The sequence below is a fragment of the Natrix helvetica genome, assembly GCF_964273705.1.
Source record: "Natrix helvetica genome assembly, chromosome: 7".
Classification (NCBI taxonomy): Eukaryota; Metazoa; Chordata; class Lepidosauria; order Squamata; family Natricidae; genus Natrix; species Natrix helvetica.
Window position 1 is genome coordinate 75,103,567 of NC_138558.1, and position 21,860 is coordinate 75,125,426.

At 45.3% G+C, this 21,860-nt stretch overlaps 1 protein-coding gene across 1 annotated transcript; it reads right to left on the bottom strand.

The window, feature by feature from the left end:
• Nucleotides 1-491: 491 nt before the first annotated feature.
• FKBP4 (FKBP prolyl isomerase 4) lies at nt 492-21,860 on the bottom strand. Its single transcript, XM_081959017.1, has 10 exons — nt 21,585-21,860; nt 20,375-20,519; nt 19,651-19,793; nt 17,455-17,575; nt 15,897-16,053; nt 15,660-15,750; nt 13,208-13,291; nt 7,910-8,095; nt 6,913-7,152; nt 492-2,573 (listed from the first exon to the last, which is right to left on the bottom strand). The coding sequence occupies exons 1-10, from the start codon at nt 21,693-21,695 to the stop codon at nt 2,478-2,480; spliced, it is 1,374 nt and encodes a 457-aa protein (XP_081815143.1). The 5' UTR covers nt 21,696-21,860; the 3' UTR covers nt 492-2,477.

The following is a 21,860-nucleotide window of genomic DNA, read 5'->3' on the forward strand; positions in this document are numbered from 1 at the left end:
AAGGATTGTATTAAGGTTTTCTTGGCTGCTGCCACGCAGGGCTGGCTCGTTTTTATGGGATCCGAGGTCCTCACCGTTTTTTGAGCCAGCTTCCACCTAATCTGTACTTTGTACCTTTGGTTTTTCCTGTCCAGGTGTAAAACCTTGTTTTTTTCTCCCCATTAAATTTCATGTTGGATATTGCTCATTGTTCAAGTCTGTCAAGGTCTTTTTGGATCCCGATTTAACCACAGAGTGCTGCAGAAGAAACCACAGGGACTGCGTTCCCCATCGAATTTATCCACCCCTCCTTCTACAATCGAGTGGAATTCCATGAGCACCCCTCCATGTTTAGCGCAGGTCCCCTAAATCCACGGGAAGGCTGCAACCGGGGTGCAACAGCGCCTTAAAAAGAGAAGGGAATCGTTCCCCGTTTTTCTTTGTGCTTTGGATTTACGGAAAGCCAAGTTTCAAAAACCGTCTCCCCGCCCCAGTAACCACACACACGCAAGCAGAGATTATACAGTTTTAATCTGCATAATGGGCAAAACAGAGCAGGGTTGCATTCATTGTTTTTTTAAAAGCCAATTATGAAATAATGACTCCGCTTGTGTTTGCTTTTCTTTCAGAAGCCATCACCACTGATGCACACAGCCTTCGGTCTGCCTAGCCACACCTGCCTCTTGACTGCCTTGGCCCAACACCTCGCTACCATTCCTAAAATGCATGGATGGGTTGCAATATACTTGGGAGGTCACAGCCAGAGAGCTCAAGCTAACATTAAAGACAGGGGAATGGCCACTTGGAAGATAACTTTCAAACCTCACCCAAGCACAGCCTCACAAAGAGCCTTCAAGGCTGTGCACGGTGCCCTGCGCTCAAGGTTTGACGCCCTTCTTCCAAATTATCTGAATATCCCATTTTCCAAGAATCCAATTGAGCTGGGAGCGCAAATTCCGGTCCCGCTTTCCCACCCGTCTGCTCTGATCAGCTCTCCAAACTATATCTCTGTGCTCCGTTCCTTGACCTGCATTAGGCTTTTATTCCAACCAGTGATTTCCCCCACGCCTTAGTGACCTCTTGACCTGCTGGACTCTGACCTCCCTTTCTCCCCACCTGGCTGAACAAGTGGTTAAGCCTTCAACTGTTGGCGGGAGTTGAGGGCAGGCTCCCGAGGGAATTGTGGGGACGTAGGCAAGTGTCCTACTGCGGTGAGGGTGAACCTTTTCGGCACTTGTCGGGCTCTGGGAAAGCTGAACTTCCGGGTTCTAACGTGCATGCACGCGCAAAACGATCAGCTGCGGAGTCCAGTTTTCGGCACTGCCACACGTGCGAAGGGATCGTGCTCCGGGAAAGTCAAACTCCCGGGTTTTAGCGAGCATGCGCGCCCAGACGGTCAGCTGCCTAGGCCGCATGTGCACATCGGTTTTCGGCACTGCCATGCGCGTGAAGGACAGCTGGTTGTTGCGTGTGCATTTGCGCCAGAAACCCGGAAGACAAACAGGGAAGGCCGTGCAGTCCAAGTGGGAATGCCTGATCCCTCTCGGTTAGGTCTTTCTGTGCTAAATGGAGAGGGGGGGGGATATAGGGACATCCCAGGAGAGACGCTGCAGGTCAGTTCTACCACATTGGTGTAGAAGGATGTTCTCCCAACTGGCAGATGTTTGAAAGCTTATGGCATGTGGGTGGCCTCCTTTCAGAAAGAATGTCACCGCAGCAACGCTTTTGCGACCTGCAACTATGGCTGACCAGATATTGTTTGCCTGCACTTTTGATTATGTCCCCTTAATTCCAAAGTTCCGGCTAGCGGATGCCCTTGGCAGGCGGTCATTTATCCAACCTGGTGGTGCTGATGTTGAGCGAACTTGAGGGGGGAGGAATATCTGCATTTAACAGTCCGAGGGCTACTAACCCTCCAGACTTTTAGAGTTTACTGCTCAAGTTTTTTGTTTTTCTATTTCTTTTCCTCTCCTGGAGAAGAGGAGCCCTTGACAAGAAAAGTGGCCAGCCCTGCTTGGGGCATCCGTGACGGCAGAGCCGAAGAGAGGATGTTAGGCTGCGGCAGGAAAGGGAGCTCTCTCTGTCTTTAGGCCTCTCATGCAATAGCTGTGTGCATGTGCAGATAAAAACTTTCTTTAAAAATAGGAAGGGAGGGAGAGTAAAGAAGGGAGGGGGAATAAAATGTGACACTTGATTAGGCCAAGCTAGAAACCTGAGAAGGATGTCAGGGAGGTGAGGAAACTGATAGGAAAGAAGGGACCCTAACAGAACTTTTCAAGCTCAACAACAACAAGAGTAAGGATGCATGTCCGAATAAATAATACATCAAACGTTACTTGTCTCTGGTTCTGCCACCATTTTTTCCCCCCTAGGATAGACACTAAATAGCCCTCAGCCTTCGCCCCCCTTACCGAATCAAGATAGAAAAATAAAGGTCTAAGTTCACTGGAAATTCTTCAGTTTTTTTTAGAAAACTAACGGGTCATCAACTCTCAGCCTCAAATTTCTATGTCGACTTCTGTTTTCTCCTCCACGCCGTTCTGCTTGTTGTCTTTCATGTCGGCCTCTTCTTTGCATCCGGCATCGGCTTCCGGCTGGAGAAAAAAGGAGGAGAAGAGAACTTCAAAGTGAGAAGTCTTTGGCACTTGGAGTATATGTGTGTGTGTGTGTTCATTCACTCCTGTCAGAAACGGGAGAGGCATATTTCCTGGGATGGGAAAGGGACCAGGCCAGGAAAATACCGTATTTTTCAGAGTATAAGCACCTTTTTCTCCCATAAAAGAAGATAAAAATTTGAGTGTCTCTAATGCATCGAATTTAGCCCCGCCCATCCACCGCCCCCCCACCCTTTGGCCTCTGCCTCCCAGCAATTTATCTCCTTGCAGCAAACTGAGAAAATGGGGCTTGCGGAGGCGACTATTGGGAGGCCAGCGCTGAAATTGAAAGTGAAACTTGCTGTCTGCTGCAAGGAGGCAAATTGCTGGGAGGCAGAGGCAGATTTTTTTTCTTGTGCTAATCAGACTGTTTGCTGCAAGGAGGTAAGTCAATAACTATAAATGCCTATATAATGTTCAAAGTATTAGACTTATTTTTTTAAAGACTGTTTTATTATTGTTCTAGACAGCTTAACAAAATGAAGAAGCTTTTTAAAACAAATGCTTGATCTGAAGAGGCCCAGTGCTATTGTCTCTTCTTTTAAATAGCAGAAAATAACGTATATTTCCAGAAACAACATCAATTTTAACAGCATCTGTACAAGTATAGTCTGAAATGTTAACACCACAAACAGTGTATATCGTCTGAACCGTTTGCTGTTTGTTGCAAGGAGGCAAATTGCTGGGAGGCAGATTTTCCCCCCCCTTGTTTTCCTCCCCAAAAGCTAGGTGCATCTTATACTTCAGAGCGTCTTATACTCCAAAAAATATGGTACACAAGTTCGGTAAAGGGCACCTTCTTAATGAAAGTTGTGTATTTTCCTGCAGCTTTGCAATCCCAGGAAATATAAGCCTCTGGCAGGCACACACAACACACTCCAAAGCAGCTTTTTTTTGGCTTTGGTTCAGGGCATGGGTGATTGATTAACGAGTTTACTGATTAACCTGCTTGGAGGTGACCTCTGCAACTAAACGGCCTCTGATGAAAAAGCTGGTCCTTCGCAACAAAGGAAGGGCTGAGGAGCAGTGGCCAGCAGGGTGGATTTGATTTAAATCAAGTCGATTTAAATCGCTAGTAACAAGGCTTGATTTAAGTGAACTCGATTTAAATTATCATTTTTAAAGGGCAACTATCATCTCTGTCCCGCAGCAGCTCCTCCTCTGATCCGTTGTTGACTCACCGACAGTCCTCTTTAATGCAGGGGTGTCCAAACTTGGGAACTTTAAGACTTGTGGACTTCAACTCCCAGAATTCCCCAGCCAGCTGTGCTGGCTGGGGAATTCTGGGAGTTGAAGTCCACAAGTCTTAAAGTTCCCAAGTTTGGACATCCCTGCTTTAATGGGACAGTTGGTAATGCGGTAGTGACACAAGGTGAGGGACGTGGCCGGCAGCAGGTGAGTGGATGCCTGCTAACAGGCACTGCCAGGATAAATCTGAAATGACAGCTGCTCTTTAAGGACTCGTTTTAAAATAAATATGCTAAAAACAAATTAAATTGTAACAAATCCAATTAAAAGAAAAAAAAATTTAAAGCATCCATTTTTATCCACCCTAGTTGCCAGGGTGAACACTGAGTGCCTCAAGACTTTGTCAGAACACAAAACAAAAGGGGGGGGGCAGCAAAGCCAATGCTGAGGGGTGAACCAGGAGGAACACTGAGCTGGCAAAACCAGAGGTCAGCATTAGAGCCAAGATCACGTCAGGCCTTAACGTGTGAATCGTGTCCTGGGCCTTAACTAGCGGTTACTTGAGATACAAGTTAGTTCTACCCATCATGGAGACTTTTATGTATGTATGTATGTATGTATGTATGTATGTATGTATGTCCTATCCTACATACATGCATACATACGTACATACACATACATCCACACACACATATATACATACATACATATATCCTTTCTTGTCATTGTACAAAATAAATACAATGAAATTGGTCTCTATTCTATTTTATTCTACTCTACTTTATTCCAATACTCCGTTCTATTCTAATTCTTCATTCCATTATTCTATTCTATTCTATATTCCGATTCCTATTCTGTTTTATTCTTTATTCTGATATTTATTTTCTATTCTAATTCATTCCATTATTCTATTCTATATTCCGATTCCGATTCTGTTTTATTCTTTATTCTGATATTTATTTTCTATTCTAATTCTTCATTCCATTATTCTATTCTATTCTATATTCCGATTCCGATTCTGTTTTATTCTTTATTCTGATATTTATTTTCTATTCTAATTCTTCATTCCATTATTCTATTCTATTCTATATTCCGATTCCGATTCTGTTTTATTCTTTATTCTGATATTTATTTTCTATTCTAATTCTTCATTCCATTATTCTATTCTATTCTATATTCCGATTCCTATTCTGTTTTATTCTTTATTCTGATATTTATTTTCTATTCTAATTCTTCATTCCATTATTCTATTCTATTCTATATTCCGATTCCTATTCTGTTTTATTCTTTATTCTGATATTTATTTTCTATTCTAATTCTTCATTCCATTATTCTATTCTATTCTATATTCCGATTCCGATTCTGTTTTATTCTTTATTCTGATATTTATTTTCTATTCTAATTCTTCATTCCTCTATTCTATTCTATATTCCGATTCCGATTCTGTTTTATTCTTTATTCTGATATTTATTTTCTATTCTAATTCTTCATTCCATTATTCTATTCTATTCTATATTCCGATTCCTATTCTGTTTTATTCTTTATTCTGATATTTATTTTCTATTCTAATTCTTCATTCCATTATTCTATTCTATTCTATATTCCGATTCCGATTCTGTTTTATTCTTTATTCTGATATTTATTTTCTATTCTAATTCTTCATTCCATTATTCTATTCTATTCTATATTCCGATTCCTATTCTGTTTTATTCTTTATTCTGATATTTATTTTCTATTCTAATTCTTCATTCCATTATTCTATTCTATTCTATATTCCGATTCCGATTCTGTTTTATTCTTTATTCTGATATTTATTTTCTATTCTAATTCTTCATTCCATTATTCTATTCTATTCTATATTCCGATTCCGATTCTGTTTTATTCTTTATTCTGATATTTATTTTCTATTCTAATTCTTCATTCCATTATTCTATTCTATTCTATATTCCGATTCCTATTCTGTTTTATTCTTTATTCTGATATTTATTTTCTATTCTAATTCTTCATTCCATTATTCTATTCTATTCTATATTCCGATTCCGATTCTGTTTTATTCTTTATTCTGATATTTATTTTCTATTCTAATTCTTCATTCCATTATTCTATTCTATTCTATATTCCGATTCCTATTCTGTTTTATTCTTTATTCTGATATTTATTTTCTATTCTAATTCTTCATTCCATTATTCTATTCTATTCTATATTCCGATTCCGATTCTGTTTTATTCTTTATTCTGATATTTATTTTCTATTCTAATTCTTCATTCCATTATTCTATTCTATTCTATATTCCGATTCCGATTCTGTTTTATTCTTTATTCTGATATTTATTTTCTATTCTAATTCTTCATTCCATTATTCTATTCTATTCTATATTCCGATTCCTATTCTGTTTTATTCTTTATTCTGATATTTATTTTCTATTCTAATTCTTCATTCCATTATTCTATTCTATTCTATATTCCGATTCCGATTCTGTTTTATTCTTTATTCTGATATTTATTTTCTATTCTAATTCTTCATTCCATTATTCTATTCTATTCTATATTCCGATTCCGATTCTGTTTTATTCTTTATTCTGATATTTATTTTCTATTCTAATTCTTCATTCCATTATTCTATTCTATTCTATATTCCGATTCCGATTCTGTTTTATTCTTTATTCTGATATTTATTTTCTATTCTAATTCTTCATTCCATTATTCTATTCTATTCTATATTCCCATTCCGATTCTGTTTTATTCTTAATTCTGATATTTATTTTCTATTCTAATTCTTCATTCCATTATTCTATTCTATTCTATATTCCGATTCCGATTCTGTTTTATTCTTTATTCTGATATTTATTTTCTATTCTAATTCTTCATTCCATTATTCTATTCTATATTCCGATTCCTATTCTGTTTTATTCTTTATTCTGATATTTATTTTCTATTCTAATTCTTCATTCCATTATTCTATTCTATTCTATTCTATATTCCGATTCCTATTCTGTTTTATTCTTAATTCTGATATTTATTTTCTATTCTAATTCTTCATTCCATTATTCTATTCTATTCTCTATGTTCTAAGAACAGAATAGTACACTTACCTTTGTTTCTTTGTCTGCCAGTCTCTGGAACATGTTGGCGTACATTTTCTTCTCCCTTTCGTGCTGCTGGCGGATCTTTTGCTGGGAGATCTGGAGCTGGGCTTTGGCCGCCTTGTTGCTCGGGTAGAGCTGCAGCACCTTCTGGAAATCCGCTCGGGCCAACTCAAAGTCGTTGACGGCCAGCCTTGCCTCACCTCGCCGGAAGAGGCCCTTCTCGTTGTTGCTGTCCAATTCCAGGGCCTGAAAGGATGGAAGGAGAGCTGTTTTTTTTTTTCAAGTTTTTTTATTTTTTATTTTTTAACATACATATAATATAATCCAAAGTATACCATTACACCTTAACAAACATTTTTTGAATATTCAATAATATATCAATTCCTCTTGCCATCAAGCCTCGTAAATTTTTATTTGCTCTTCTGCTTTCCATACACCATATTATAGTCTATTTCATCTTCAACTCTTCTCCTCTCCCTCTCTCCTCCTCCCTACCTTCTTTCTTCCCTCTACCATCTCTCTCTTCTCTACTTCCCCTTGCTCTCTCCCTCTCCTCTCCCCTCTTTCCACACCTTCCCTTTCTCCTTCCCTTTTCCTCTCTTCTGCTTCCCTCTCTCCTCTCTATCTCCCTTCCAGTCTGTGGTGTATTTCCGCCTTTTAGCAAACTCCACTCAATATCAGTGGCATTAAGAATTATATTCCAAAAAAAACCCCACTATTTTCCATATTTCCCTTTTAAAGGTATACCTTTATACGAGTTTCATTTGTTTCCTTCCCCCCCTCCCAAAGTGCAAGATGGATTCAAGTTTTCAGCTATCCTCATAACACCGTTACATATACATAATTACATGCCCATATTGTATAAGGAGAGCTGTTTTGACAGACGCTCGAAGGCCAAGGCCCCCATTGCCGATGTGGGCAGGATGGATTCAGAAAACAAAACTGCAAGGAATTAAACATAATTTCATCCGGGACATCCCAAAGAGGAATTTCCTCCATTTACCTTATTGCAGTTTTCCAAGACCTGAGAAAACTCTTTCAGCTTTAAATGGCACATGGACAGGTTGAGATGGGCAGCTAGCCTCAGGTTCCTGGATTGGGCTTTCTCCATATCCGACAGGCCGGTTTCATGCTCCAGCCACGATACGGTTTTCTTATACTGTAACGTGGCTCGCTTGTATTTCCCTTCCTGGAAAACAAAGCTTGTGGTCAGATTCAAAGGAACCCAAAGGCCAATCCCCCACCCCACCACCCAGGAGGTGCACAAAGGACCATATTCACAACCCATCACAAATTCACAACAGCGGCGGAATGAAGGGTGGTTAAAGCAAGGCCCACCTGCCTTCCACCCATTGCAAGTGGGTGTTCTGACATAGGCTTCACTAAATGACGAAGCAGACTCCTTGTTGCGAAAAATAAAACCCCTTTTTATTTGGCTACTGTGAATTCCTCTCATTCACATCCAGCAAAGTCCCGGCAAACAGTCTTTCAAGGGTGAATTGACAACCACAGACCTTAGCAGGCTTGAAGAGCTGCCAGGCCGATATGCTATACAAGAAAACACTTGGCAAGGAGTCTGGGAGAGTCAGGAACCAATGAAGCGAACTAATTGTCTCTGCAAACCCCACTCCCCTTTGGTTCCTCTTTTATTTCCTCTGGGAGGGGCCATTCATCGTCCACCTGTGGCCTTACTCCCAAGTCCACCCCTGCTCTTCAGCTGTTCCCTTCGTCTGGCAACTCTGCGCATATGCACACTGGGAACAGGCTCCAGCTGTTCCTCTGCCTCACTGATGTCTGACTCTGAAGGCAGCTGGTAACTGTCAGAAGGCCCTGGCCCCCCCCTCTGCCTCTGACGCAGAGCCCTCCTCAGAGCCTTCCCCAGACTCCAGGACTGGCCCATCTTCCTCCCCAACCTCCTCACTGTCTGAATCTAGCAGGCCACAACAATGGGTTCCAGAACAATTCCTGAAACGTTTCTTTTCTTAAACATTCATGCTCTTGCACTCAGCAAATACATCCAAACACATGCCAGGCACACCTATTTTCCTTTTCAACTGCTTACGTCGAAATCATAGGTAAAAACAGCCTATATCAGCGATGGCAAACCTTTCTTGGTTCACGTGCCATAAGCGGGGGGAGCGCAGGGAGATAGTGTGTGGGCGTGCCGCACCCATAATGCAATCTGCGACACACCCCAGCGCGCATGTAAGCATGACAGATGCAAACCCCCCCCCATTTTTTGCATGCTTTTTTCGCCCTCCCCAAGCTCCAGAGGCTTTATAGGAGCCTGGGGAGGGTGAAAACAGCCTCTCGTCCCCCCCCCCCACCTCCCCTGGAGTTTTTTGCCCTCCGAAGCCTTCAGGGAAGCCTCCTGAAGCCTCCATAGGGGATGGGGGGGCTCTTTCCGCCCTCCCCAGGCTCCTATAAAGCCTCTGGAGCCTGGGGGTGGGTGAAAAATGGCTTTAAAAAAGGCTGAACTCAGCTTGCCAGTGCGCGCATGCAAAATAAAAAAAAATAGAGGCCAAATTTGTATCTTGTTAAGCAGCCGGAGAAAGAACAATATATACAGGTAGTCCTCGATTTACAAGTTCATTTAGTGACTGTTCAAAGTTACGACACTGAAAAAAAGTGATTGATGGCCATTTTTATTAGCATTCCCCCTGATTAAATTTCAGTGCTTGATCACTGATTCATGCTTATGACAGCTGCCGGGGTCCCAAGGTCACATGACGATCACCTTTTGCGACCATTTGATCAGCAAAGTCACTGGGGGCACCGTATTCGCTTAATGACTGGGTCCCTAACTTATCAGGTGCACGGATTCACTTAACAACAGGTTCTAATGCAGAGCAAAACTCACTTAACCAATGCCTTGCTCACAACAGACATTTTGGGCTTAATTGTGGTCATATGTTGAGGACTACCTTTCCTTGTACAGGCAAATGCACCAAGACCGTTAAAGCCACTCAAAAGGGTTGGGAAATGAGTAGATTTGCTAGATCTGCCAAGCCGCCATAATGTTTTTGCTATATTGTCTTTAGTAATGACGTTCAAAATCCAGTATATCCTGCACAGTTCTCACAAGTTCCAGAATATTCTGGAAGTCTCTTTAGCTTCCAGAGTGCTCTCGAACACAGATCAGCTTCAAAATATCACTGTCCTGATCGCAGAAGCGACGTTTTTTGTGGAATCAGCAGCTCCTTGGGCAGTCTGCACTTCCTGAGTTGGTGCAGAGAGAACATTCTTTGTTGTGCTTTTTTGATGACGCTTTTGATGTTTGGTGTCCATTTGGAGTGGGGTCTCCCAAAGATAATATTTCCAGCCCCTCCTGCTCGGTCATGCTTATTCATGATTTGAAAGACAGGCCGGAGGAAAAGGCAGATCAGATTTGCAAACGTCAGAATTGGAGGAATAGGTGAAGAGGAAAGACATAGAGTCCACATTTATTTGGGTTGGATTTGGGTAGAAATCCCAAAGAGAAACCGGAAGGCGTCCCGCTAAGGAAGAGAACTCGAATGCAGAGTTAACGGGACAAGGCATTCCTGCCTGCAGAAAATCACTTGGAGCTGGGATTGATGATGGGAAAGGCCAGGGCGTGGCGCAACCTGGGGCAACCAGAAATGCTTCCCAAATCGCTGGAAATGATTCCTCTTCTTTATTCGGATTTAATCTGATCCCGCAGCGATAGCGGCTGCATGTAGTCCTGAGCCCTCTGGCCTTGGGAAGAAGGATTTAGAGCAATTATGGCTAACCTTTTTCCCCTCACGTGCCAAAAGTGCACGTGCGTGCATGACAGATCCCGTGCGTCCCGCCCCCTCCGCGCGCATGCATGCACAAACCGCACCCCCCCCGTGCCCCATTTTGGGGCTAGCAGGCCTCCCTGAAGCCTCCTGGGATCAAAAATGGGGGCGCCCTCCCACGCTCCCCCCTGAATGCCTACACTGTTACAGGTGTCATGTCCACCTTGTGTGCAGCTTTATTCCTCTCCAGCGTCCATCTCCATTGTTCAGTGATGCATTTCCTGCCTGTCTAGGATTTACTTCTATCTCCTCCTTGAGGTACTTCCTGTTCCTGTTGGATGTATATATATTCTCGATGGCTTGTATAGTGTTTTAACTGCATTTTGATTAAACAACACCCGCTGCTGCAGAGACCCTGGCGCGCATGCATGGTGGAGCTCAGCTGGGGGAGCGGCTCATGTGTCAGCAGAGAGGCCTCTGCGTGCCACAGGGTTCGCCATCATGGATTTAGAGGAATTGGAGACGGGCAAAAGGAGAGGAGACTTTGCCACCAGACCTACAAAGGGAGGCTGAATGTGAGTGACCGCTGGATGATAGGCCTGCTTGGAGGGCAGTTAAGGTTCTTCTTTTCCCCCTGGGTCCAGAGTTCAGGACACGGAGCGATGGATCTGAATTCCAGGAAAGCAGATTCCCGTGGAAAGTTAAAAGAAAAAACATTCTGGTGGCCAGGCGGCAAGTTTGACAAGGGAAGGACTGACCCAGAGGGATGAGCTCACAAAAATGATCTCCCACTGATAGAGACAGCGGTTGCAAATGCTTTAATTTGGATTCAGGGTGGGGGTGGGGGATGGTGTGGTTGGGGACTGGATTTAATGGCTTCCATGATTCTTGCCTGCTTTAAATAACAAATTTCAGTTTTTGTTTCTATTTCTGGGTACAGGGTGTGCTTTCCTAATCCCTTATGCCTAAAATAAGTAGAAAATAACTTATTGTTCAGTTGTACAGAGGAAGGATTGAGTCTCTCATTTGCAGCCTCCATAACTGTCTGGTTTGGCTCTGCAACCCAACAAGACAGACACGGACTTCAGAGGAGAATCAGAACTGCAGAAAAAACAATGGCTGCCTACCTGCCTTCCATGGAGGACCTGGACACTGCATGAGTCAAAAAGAGGGTGTAAAAATATCTACAGACTCCTCACATCCTGGACATAAATTGTTTCAACTCCTACCCTCAAAATGACGCTATAGAGCACTGCACACCAAGACAACTAGACACAAGGACAATTTTTTCCCGAACGCCATCACTCTGCTAAACAAATAATTCCCTCACCACTGTCTAAACTATTCACTGAGGCTGCATTACTATTACTATTAATCTTCTTATCGTTCCTATCACCCATCTCCTCCCACTTATGACTGCAGGACTGTAACTTTGTCGCTTGTATCCTTACGATTTATATTGATATTGTTTCCTGATTGCTTATTTGTACCCTGTGACTATCATTAAGTTCCGTACCTTATGATTCTTGATGAACGTATCTTCTCTTTTTATGTACACTGAGAGCATCTGCACTAAAGACAAATTCCTTGTGTGTCCAATCACACTTGGCCAATAAAGAATTCTTATTTTTAGTAAAGTCTTAATAAGATTTATTTTCTTTTGACACCCCCCCCCCCCAAAAATAAGCATGTGGCCTTATTTTGGGGGAGGTCTTATTATTTTTGAGGTGCAGGAGGCAGCGAACGCCGTCACCTCATGGCTGCTGATATGTTGCAATGTTTTCAGGGAGGGCTTATTTTAGCTCATGCTCTCAAAAGCCTGATTGGGTTTATTATCCGGGAAGGGGGGTGTCTTATTTTCAGGGAAACAGGGTATCTATCTATCTATCTATCTATCTATCTATCTATCTATCTATCTATCTATCTATCTATCTATCTATCTATCTATCATCTATCATCTATCTATCTATCATCTATCTATCTATCTATCTATCATCTATCTATCTATCTATCTATCTATCTATCTATCTATCATCTATCTATCTATCATCTATCTATCTATCTATCTATCTATCTATGTTATCTATCTATCTATCTATCTATCTATCTATCTATCTATCATCTATCATCTATCTATCTATCATCTATCTATCTATCTATCTATCTATCATCTATCTATCTATCTATCTATCATCTATCATCTATCTATCTATCATCTATCTATCTATCTATCTATCTATCTATCTATCTATCTATCTATCTATCATCTATCTATCTATCTCTACCTACCTACCTACCTACCTATATCTCTGTATCTATCAAGCTATCTATCTATCTACCTATCATCTATCAATATCTCTGTATCTATCTATCTATCTCTCTATCTATCTCTCTCTCTATGTATCCAGCCTTCTCTCCAATAATTGGATGAGGAAGCAGAAAAGCAGGTTCACTCGGCTTCTTCTGCACTCGCCTGGACCTTTTAGCATTCTGTGGCACTGAAGAAAACTCCCCCGTTTCTACAGGGCAGCCCAGGGCTAAGAGCCCTGCAAGACACCTACTTTGAAATACTGGGTGCCCTTTTCTTTTGCAATGGCGCCTTGTTCCAGCTTCTCTTGGGTGTTCATCTCCCAGGGCTCTTTTGCCTGCGGGAACACAAAAAAAGAGCCAGCTCAGCCACAGTCATTGTTGAAGGAAGCCCATCATTAATAAGTGGAGAGTTTAGGGGAAGAGGATCTGGGCATGCACTTTCCACAGGCAACACAGGCAAGCACACAATGGCCCTTAGCAACGTTAAAGAGCACGCACACACGCACGCACAGACAACTAGAATGAGAAATTCATTTAGGCGTTCTTGTTTTGGCCTTTAGCTAGACCGGGAGATGGGTGTTCTGACCGAGGCTTCCCCAAAAAGCACGAGGCAGAGTCCTGGTCCCGACAAAACCCTTTTTATTAAACGAGTGTGAATTCCTCTCCTTCACCTTCAGCCAAGGCCTGGCAAGCAGTCTTTCAAAGGTGAATTTCTGACCACAGACCTTATCTAGCTTGGAAAGCTGCCATGTAAATATTTTCCCAAATGAGGTGCTGTGCAAGGAAAGACTCTAGGCACAGAGTCTCCGGGATTCAAGGACAGATCTTCACACTCCTGAAACGAATCTTAACGAACGAACTAATTTGTCTCCTGCAAACTCCACTCCCCCTTCGCTCCCCTTTTGTTCCCTATGGGAGGGGCCATTCATCGCCCACCTGCGGCCTTACTCTCAAGTCTACCCCTGTTCTTTAGCTCTTCCCTTCTTCTGGCAACTGTGCGCATGCGCACACTGGGAACAGGCTCCAGCTGTTCCTCTGCCTCTCTGATGCCCCCATCAGAGCCTTCCCCAGACTCCAGGACTGGCCCATCTTCTTCCCCAACCTCCTCACTGTCCAACTGTGCTGCCAGCCCTGCTGACGGGACACAATAATGGGATCTAAGAATCAAAGGAGATTTCAACCTGCAGGGATCTATGGGGAAATCAACTCCACCCACAACTGCAGACTCTTTGATGTCAATTTGGCCTTCTAGAAGGGGGAAGCGGTGCTCCTACATTAGATTTAGCAACAGCGAGGACCTGATCCGACGGTTAAAAGCCGTGGGAACTTTGGGAGAAAGCAACCACATCACTCCAGATTGCAATGCGAAACTGGAACACCGAGAGTCAGGGAGAACCAGTAACAACAGGTTTAGACAAGTCCTAAGCAGTTATTCCCATGGACAGAAATCCTCAGGTCAGAGACAGACCGGAAGCTTCCAGGTGGTCTTTCCCACCCAGCTTTTCTCCCATGTATGGGGGTCAGGCGCTAAAATATTGCTGATTATCCTCAGGGGCCCGTTTTCCATTTTATTCTTGAGGGTTACTTTTCATTTTACATTCTGCATTTTTATCGTAGCATTTTAAGCACGCTCACCAGTGGTGGGATTCAAAAGTTTTTACTGCCGGTTCGGTAGGCGTGGCTTGGTGGGCGTGGCATGGGAAGGTTACTGCAAAATCCCCATTTCCTCCAGACCAGGTGAGACTAGGGAGGCAGAGAATAGATGGGGGCGTGGCCAGCCAGAGGTGGTATTTACCGATTCTCTGAAGTACTCAAAATTTCCGCTACCGGTTCTCCAGAACTGGTCAGAACCTGCTCAATACCACCTCTGACGCTCACCATATGCAAAGTCACTTAGGGGAGATGGTTCAGCCACACAAATTAAATGAATAAATAAATATGGGCAGTGCGATAATACCAATGAATAAATTATAAATAAATTATAAATATAGTAAATGAATACGGGCAGCGTGATAACACCAAGCAGAAGTCGGGGGGAAAGAGGGGACAATCCAATTGCGCAAACCATTTCATTTGTCCGAAACTTAAAAACTTGATGGGATGAGGGAGATTAAGACGAACATCTTTAAATATTAAACATATTGCATTAAAAAAAAACATGCAGTGTGTTAGACCACAACTTGTAATTGTACGTTTCGAAAACAAATAAAGTTCAGTAAAAAGTACCGTATTTTTCAGACTATGACGCACCAAAATTTCAAAGAGATAAGTAAGAAAAAAAATTGTCCTCCCCAGCCCCCCCAGGAGCACTCTGCAGGGTTCAGCAGGGCTAAAGGAGAAGGAAAAAATGCCTGTTTTTGTGGAAAATGGCTCAATTTTAGCAAACACAGGAGCATTTTTCCTTCCCCAGCCCTGCTGAAGCCTGTAGAGTGCTGCTGGGGGTTGGGGGCAGAAATAAACACCTCTTTTTGCAAAAATGGGATGTGGGGGCGTTTTTTCGGGAGGCCAAAAATGGAGGTATTCGGTGTATAAGACACACCAACATTTCCACACTCTTTGGGGAGGGGGGGGAGAAGGTGCATCTTATACTCCAAAAAGTACGGTAAGTGTGCTGAAATTCCCAAAAAATTAAGCACGCCTGTTACGTAAGGCCATTCCCCCTCCCCTCCTGTCTGCCTTTGTATAAGTGCTCCCTTACGTTACCTTTTCAAAGCTTTTGAGCTTGATTTCGTATTGCAAGTCGGCATCTGGCGGGATTTGAAACTTTGGTTTCCCGACACTTCCAAAGCCGTAGCTGTAAGAGACACGGGAGGGTTGAGGAGCAAAATATTTCTCCCTGAAGAGCATCTGACGCACAGACCCCCATCTCACCCCAACCCATCATTTCATCCCGAGAGTCGCCACCACTCGGCTGAGACCATTTGAGGGCAAAAGGCTCACCTGGGCTTGAGATAAACCACAGCCTCTTCCAGCTTCTCCATTTTCTGTAGCGTTTTGTCCACGCCGGGAGGGAGGTCGTAGTTTTCCGCCTCTCCTACTTCAAACCGTAACTCTCGTTTGTCAAACACGCGATCTTCGTGCCGACCTTCAATCTCGACTGGCATTAAAAAAAACCAGCAGGTATTTAGAACCGGTTGCTGAAGTTCTCTTTGTAGAGCCGGGGTCCCCAACACAAACACACACACACACACACACACACCAGGTTGCAGACCTGTGGGAACCGAGCTGGGCAGATTGCAGGTATTCTGATCTCGGCTTCCCCAAAAAGCCCGAGGCAGAGTCCTGGTCCTGACAAAAACCCTTTTATTAAACGAATGTGAATTCCTCTCATTCACCTTCAGCCAAGGCCTGGCAAGCAGTCTTTCAAAGGAATATTTCTGACCACAGACCTTATCTAGCTTGGAAAGCTGCCATGTAAATATTGTCCAAACACTGTGCAAGGAAAGAATTGGCACAGAGACTTGGACAGATCTTCACACTCCTGAAACAAATCTAACAACCGAACAAATTGTTTCCTGCAAATGCCCACTCCTCTTTCGCTTCTCTTTTATATCCTATGGGAGGGGCCAATCACCTTCCACCTGTGACTTTACTCCCAAATCGACCCTGATTTCTGAGTTGTTCTTTTCTTCTGGCAACTCTGCACATGCGCACACTGGGAACAGGCTCCAGTTGTTCTTCTGCCCCACTGATGTCTGACTCTGACTCATAACTGGCATATGGCTCTGGCTCCCTCTCTGCCTCTGATGCAGAGCCCTCGTCTGAGCTTTCCTCGGCCCCCAGGACTGTCCCAGGTTCCTCCCCAACCTCCTCACTGTCTGAATCTGCTGCCAGCTCTGGTGGCTGCTGGAGGGGTACAACACTCAGACCCTAAGCAGCTAAGAAAGCAGGCCATGATGCCACCATCATACCTGGGAATTGCAGGCCCACTCTGAAAGATGAGAGAGTCAAGGACCAGTTGTGGAGCCAGGCATGATGGTGGCATCTAGGAATGAGACACGGCAGGTGATTTGTTGCCAGGTGATCTCACATGCAGAGTCAAAGGGAAAGGCGGATTCGCTTAACAACCGCGTCACCAACTTATCAACTGCAGGGATTCCCTTAACAACGTTGGCAAGGAAGGTCGTAAAAGGGAGGGGCAAAATTTGCTCAATAAAAGTCTCACTTAACAACAGAGGTTTTGGGCTCAATTGTGGTCATAAGTCGAGGACTACCTGTGTTTCAACACAACACTCTACAGAGATGAGGCCCCGCAGGCCGTCTGCCACCCTGTCACACGGGCCTTGAAATCCATATTAACAATCCAGCATGTGTTTAAGTCCAAGGTGGGGAATTATGGCCCCTTCGTGACTTGTGGATTTCAACTCCCAGAATTCCTGAGTCAGTCATGCTCAAGAATGCTGGCTCAGGAATTCTGGGAGTTGAGGTCCACAGGTCATAAAGGTGCCATCATTCCCCACCCCCTGGTTTATGTAATCCCAGCTCTTCTGCTACTCACTCTCTACAAAGGCTCCCTCGTTGGGTTTGGAATAGCCTTCTCCTTTCTTTCGGATCCGCCGAATTATTCCCCCGTCTTCATCATCGGTCAAGTCTTTTCCCTTGAACTCAAACAGTTCTATCTGGAAGAAGAAACCAGAGGCTTGTTTAGCGCCAAGGGGAGGCGTCATTATACTGAGGAGGGGATCAGATTTGGATTGAAATAAAGACAAGCACGAAAAGCAAGGTGAGCACACTTAAAATGACTAAAGAAAAAAAGTACCATATTTTTCAGACTATACGACACACCGGTGTATAAGACGCACCAAGATTTCAAAGATGTAAGGAAAAAAAAAGCTTTTGTCCTCCCCAGCCCTCAGAAGCACTCTGCAGGCTTCGGCAGGGCTGCGGGGAGGGGGGACAAAAATGCCCTTGCTTTTGCGAAAAATGGCCAGAAAATGGAGGTGTTTTTCACAAAAACAGGAGCGTTTTTGCCTTCCCCCCAGCCCTGCTGAAGCCTTCAGAGTGCTCCTGGGGACTGGGGGAAGGCAAAAACGCCTGTTTTTTGCAAAACATGGCCCATTTTTGCAAAAAAGGGATGCGGGGGCAGGGTTTGGGGAGGCCAAAAATGGCTGTATTCGGTGTATAAGACGCACCAATATTTCCATGCTCTTGGGGGGGGGGGGGTGCGTCTTATCCTCTGAAAAATACAGTAGCTAAAGATTTAAGTAGAAGATTCCTTAGCACAGAATCGTTTCTTTTTTCCCGTTGGCTTCAAACCTTTGTACTCAGGGACTGTAGGTGGTCCTTGACTTACGGCCACCACGGAGCCCAAAGTTTCTGTTGTTCAGCAAGACTTTAGTTCAGCAATGTTTGTCCCATTACCGCCCTTCTCCCGTGAATAACACAGTGGTAAAATGAATGGGATTTTCCCCCTTGACTGATTGGAAGGTCGCAAAAGGAGGTATCACATGACCCTCCAAAGACAAGGCAACCGTCGTAAACAGGAGTCAGTTGCCAAGCGTCTGGATTTTGATCACATGTCCATTGGGAAGTCCTTTTTCAGTGCTGTTGTAAGTTGAGGACTACCTGTATAACATGAGGCGGGGTCCCTGCAAGGAGACAGCACTGAGATAAAGAAACACTGAACCGAGTTTACCCTGGGCCCAGGAGGAAGCTGAGGGAAAGGAAGAAAGGAAGTCCTCGACTTACGACCAGAAAGAAGTCCAAAAATATTGTTGCTAAGTGATGAATTCATTGAGTTTTGCCCCATTTTACAGCTTTTCTCGCCATGTTTGTTAAGCGAATCACCACAGTTCTTAAATGAGTAACATCGTTGTTAAGTGAATCTGGCTTCTTGGTTGACTCTGCTTGTCAGAAGGACCCAAAAGGGGATCACGAGACACACACAGAACCACGGGACACTGCAACAGTCATAAATGTGAGTCAGTTGCCAAGCATCCAAATTGTAAACCCCTCGACCACAGGGATGCTGCAACGGTCGTTAAGTGTGAAAAACGGTCCTAAGTCCCTTTTTAGAGTGCTGTTGTAACTTTGAACGGCAACTAAACAAACTGTTGTAAGTTGAGGACTACCTGTATATCTATCCTGACGGAGGCTTCCCAAGAGCATGAAACAAACTCCTTGTCCCAACAAAAACCCCTTTTATTAATTGACTGTGAATTCTGCTCCTTCACCTCCAGCAAAGTCTTTCGAGGGAGGATTTACAGTCACAGACCTTCTCTGGCTTGGAGAGCTGACAGGCCGATATCTGCAAAACTTAGCAAGGAGTCTCGGAGAGTCATGAACCAATCAAGCGAACTAATGGTCTTCTGTCCACCTGTGGCCTTACTCCCGAGTCTGCCCATTCCTTAGCTGTTCCCTTCCTCTGGCAACTCTATGCACGGGCACACTGGGAACAGGCTCCAGCTGTTCATCTGCCTCACTGATGTCTGACTCTGAAGGCAGCTGATAACTGGCATACGGCCGTGGCCCCCTCTCTGCCTCCAACACAGAGCCCTCATCAGAGCCTTCCCCAGACTCCAGGACTGGCCCAGGTTCCTCCCCAACCTCCTCACTGTCTGAACAATATCCCAAGTGGCTGTGGAACAGCAAACAGATTGGTGGTGGGGTGTCTGTGGGGAGACATAGCAGGCAGAGCTTCCCTTCATCCATGTGCCCATCTTCTGCGAGTCAAAGCACATGGCCTGAAACCTACCTCAAAAAACAGGGTGGCATTAGCAGGTATCTTAGGGGGGCTGCCGGCAGTGCCGTAGGCATATTCCGGTTTGCAGATAATCTGGCAAAGTTCCCCGATCTTCATGGTCCCCACTGCGATGTCCCATGCTTTGATCACCTCACCTAAGCACAAAGAAAAATAGAGGACAAGGTCACTCGAAGCTTAGTTCCCGAGAGGATTGTTAAAAAGCAGTGCAGCTACCAAGGTAAGAGTGTCGCCCTTCAGGAATTGTTAAAGGTAAAGGTTCCCCTCGCACATATACGCTAGTCATTCCCGACTCTAGGGGGCGGTGCTCATCTCCATTTCAAAGCCGAAGAGCCAGCGCTGTCCGAAGACGTCTCCGTGGTCATGTGGCCGGCATGACTCAACCCCGAAGGCGCATGGAACGCTGTTCCCTTCCCACCAAAGGTGGTTCCTATTTTTCTACTTGCATTTTTTACGTGCTTTCGAACTGCTAGGTTGGCAGAAGCTGGGACAAGTAACGGGAGCTCACTCCATTATGCGGCGCTAGGGATTCGAACCACCGAACTGCCAATCTTTTTGATAGACAAGCTCAGCATCTTAGCCACTAAGCCACATCATCCCTTTTTGAGCTACCTACACAAATATGTATATGTATGTATGCAAATATGTATGTGGGATAAGTAGAAAATTGAGGAGAGAGAACCGTTATCCACTTCAGAGAAGTCAAGGGAGACGTCACCTTTTCCAAAATCGAAGGAGAATTTGTCCTTTCGGTCCCGGCTGGAGTCAAACTTGGAGCCATCCAAGAGCCATCCAGTGTAGTGGACGGTCACTTTGTCCCCTATCATGGGGCATTCGGTGCCCGTCCCTTCTTTCTTGACCACCTGCCAGGGAGAGAAGGAAGCAGAGGCCATCTGAGGCCGTGCCCGAAAGCCACGCTCTACCGGCGGGCAAAACCAAAGCCAAACCAGGAGAGAGGCTGGAGCTCCCACTTAGCGACCTTGGGGGCGCAAAACGAGAACTGGCCAGTCCTGAGCAGGAGGAGCACCAAAGGGCCACTTTCCTTCTGTCCAGGAAGAGAGAAAAGGGGGGGGGGGACGTGAAGGCTGGGAGGCCTGGCCACCTCCTGCTCCCCCTCCCCTCTAATAGCCCCCCACTGCCTCACATTAGCCCCCCCACTGTCCCTAATAGCCCCTACTACGTCCTACTATCCCCCCACACCCTAATAGCCCCCCCCACATTCCAATAGCTCCCACTATCCCTAAAACTCCTCCCACTACATCCTAATAGCCCCCACTATTGGTTATTGCCCCTACTACCTCCTAATAGCCCCCAGTAACCCCAACATTCCTCCCACTGTCCCTAATAGCCCCAAGTACGTCATACTACCCCCACACCCTAATAGCCCCCACTACCCCTAATAGCACATAGTACCCAATGGCCCCCACTACCTAATAGCCCCCACTACCCCTAATAGCCCCCCACCGTCCCAATACTCCTCCCACCGTCCCCAATAGCCCCCACTACCCCAATTTGATTCAATTTGATAAACTGAATCAAATAAATAGCCCCCCCTACTGCCAACAGACCTTCCACTGCCCAATAGCCCCCCCACACCCCAAAACCCCCACTACCCTCCATAGCCCCAATATTCCTCCCACCGCCCCTAACAACCCACCACCCGCCCCCTAATAGCCCCACCGCCCCCATGCTCCTCCCATTATCCCCCATAGCCCTCCAACGGGCCGCAGCCCCCCCCCCCCAATGCGGCCTTGGCCTTTGGTGGGGGTGGGGGTTTCCTTGAGGCCTGAAGGCTCAGACCGGCGGGGCTTCTAGCGCTGCGGCCCCCGCGAGGCCTCGCAGGGGAGGCCGCCCTCGAGGAAGAGGAGGAGGGAAGCGGCGAGAGGGGAGGCTGAGGCCAGGCGGGCCCTGCGGCCGCCTCCGCCCACCTTGAGGACGCCGCCGTCGCACTTGGCGGTGATGTCCAGGCCCTCCGAGGCCGCCGCCGCCGCCGCCTCCGCCGCGCTCATCTCTTCAGCCCCGCGCTCCTCCGCCGTCATGGCGCCAACACCGCCGCCGCCGCTGCTCTGAGGGAAGCTCCGGTGCTCGGCCGCGCGCGCGGGACCAGCATTCAAGGGGGAGGGGACAGCGCGAAAGCTGCGCGCGCAGCAGGGAGAGAGCGAGAGAGAGCGAGAGAGCGGCCCCCGGGAAGAGACGCCTCCCGA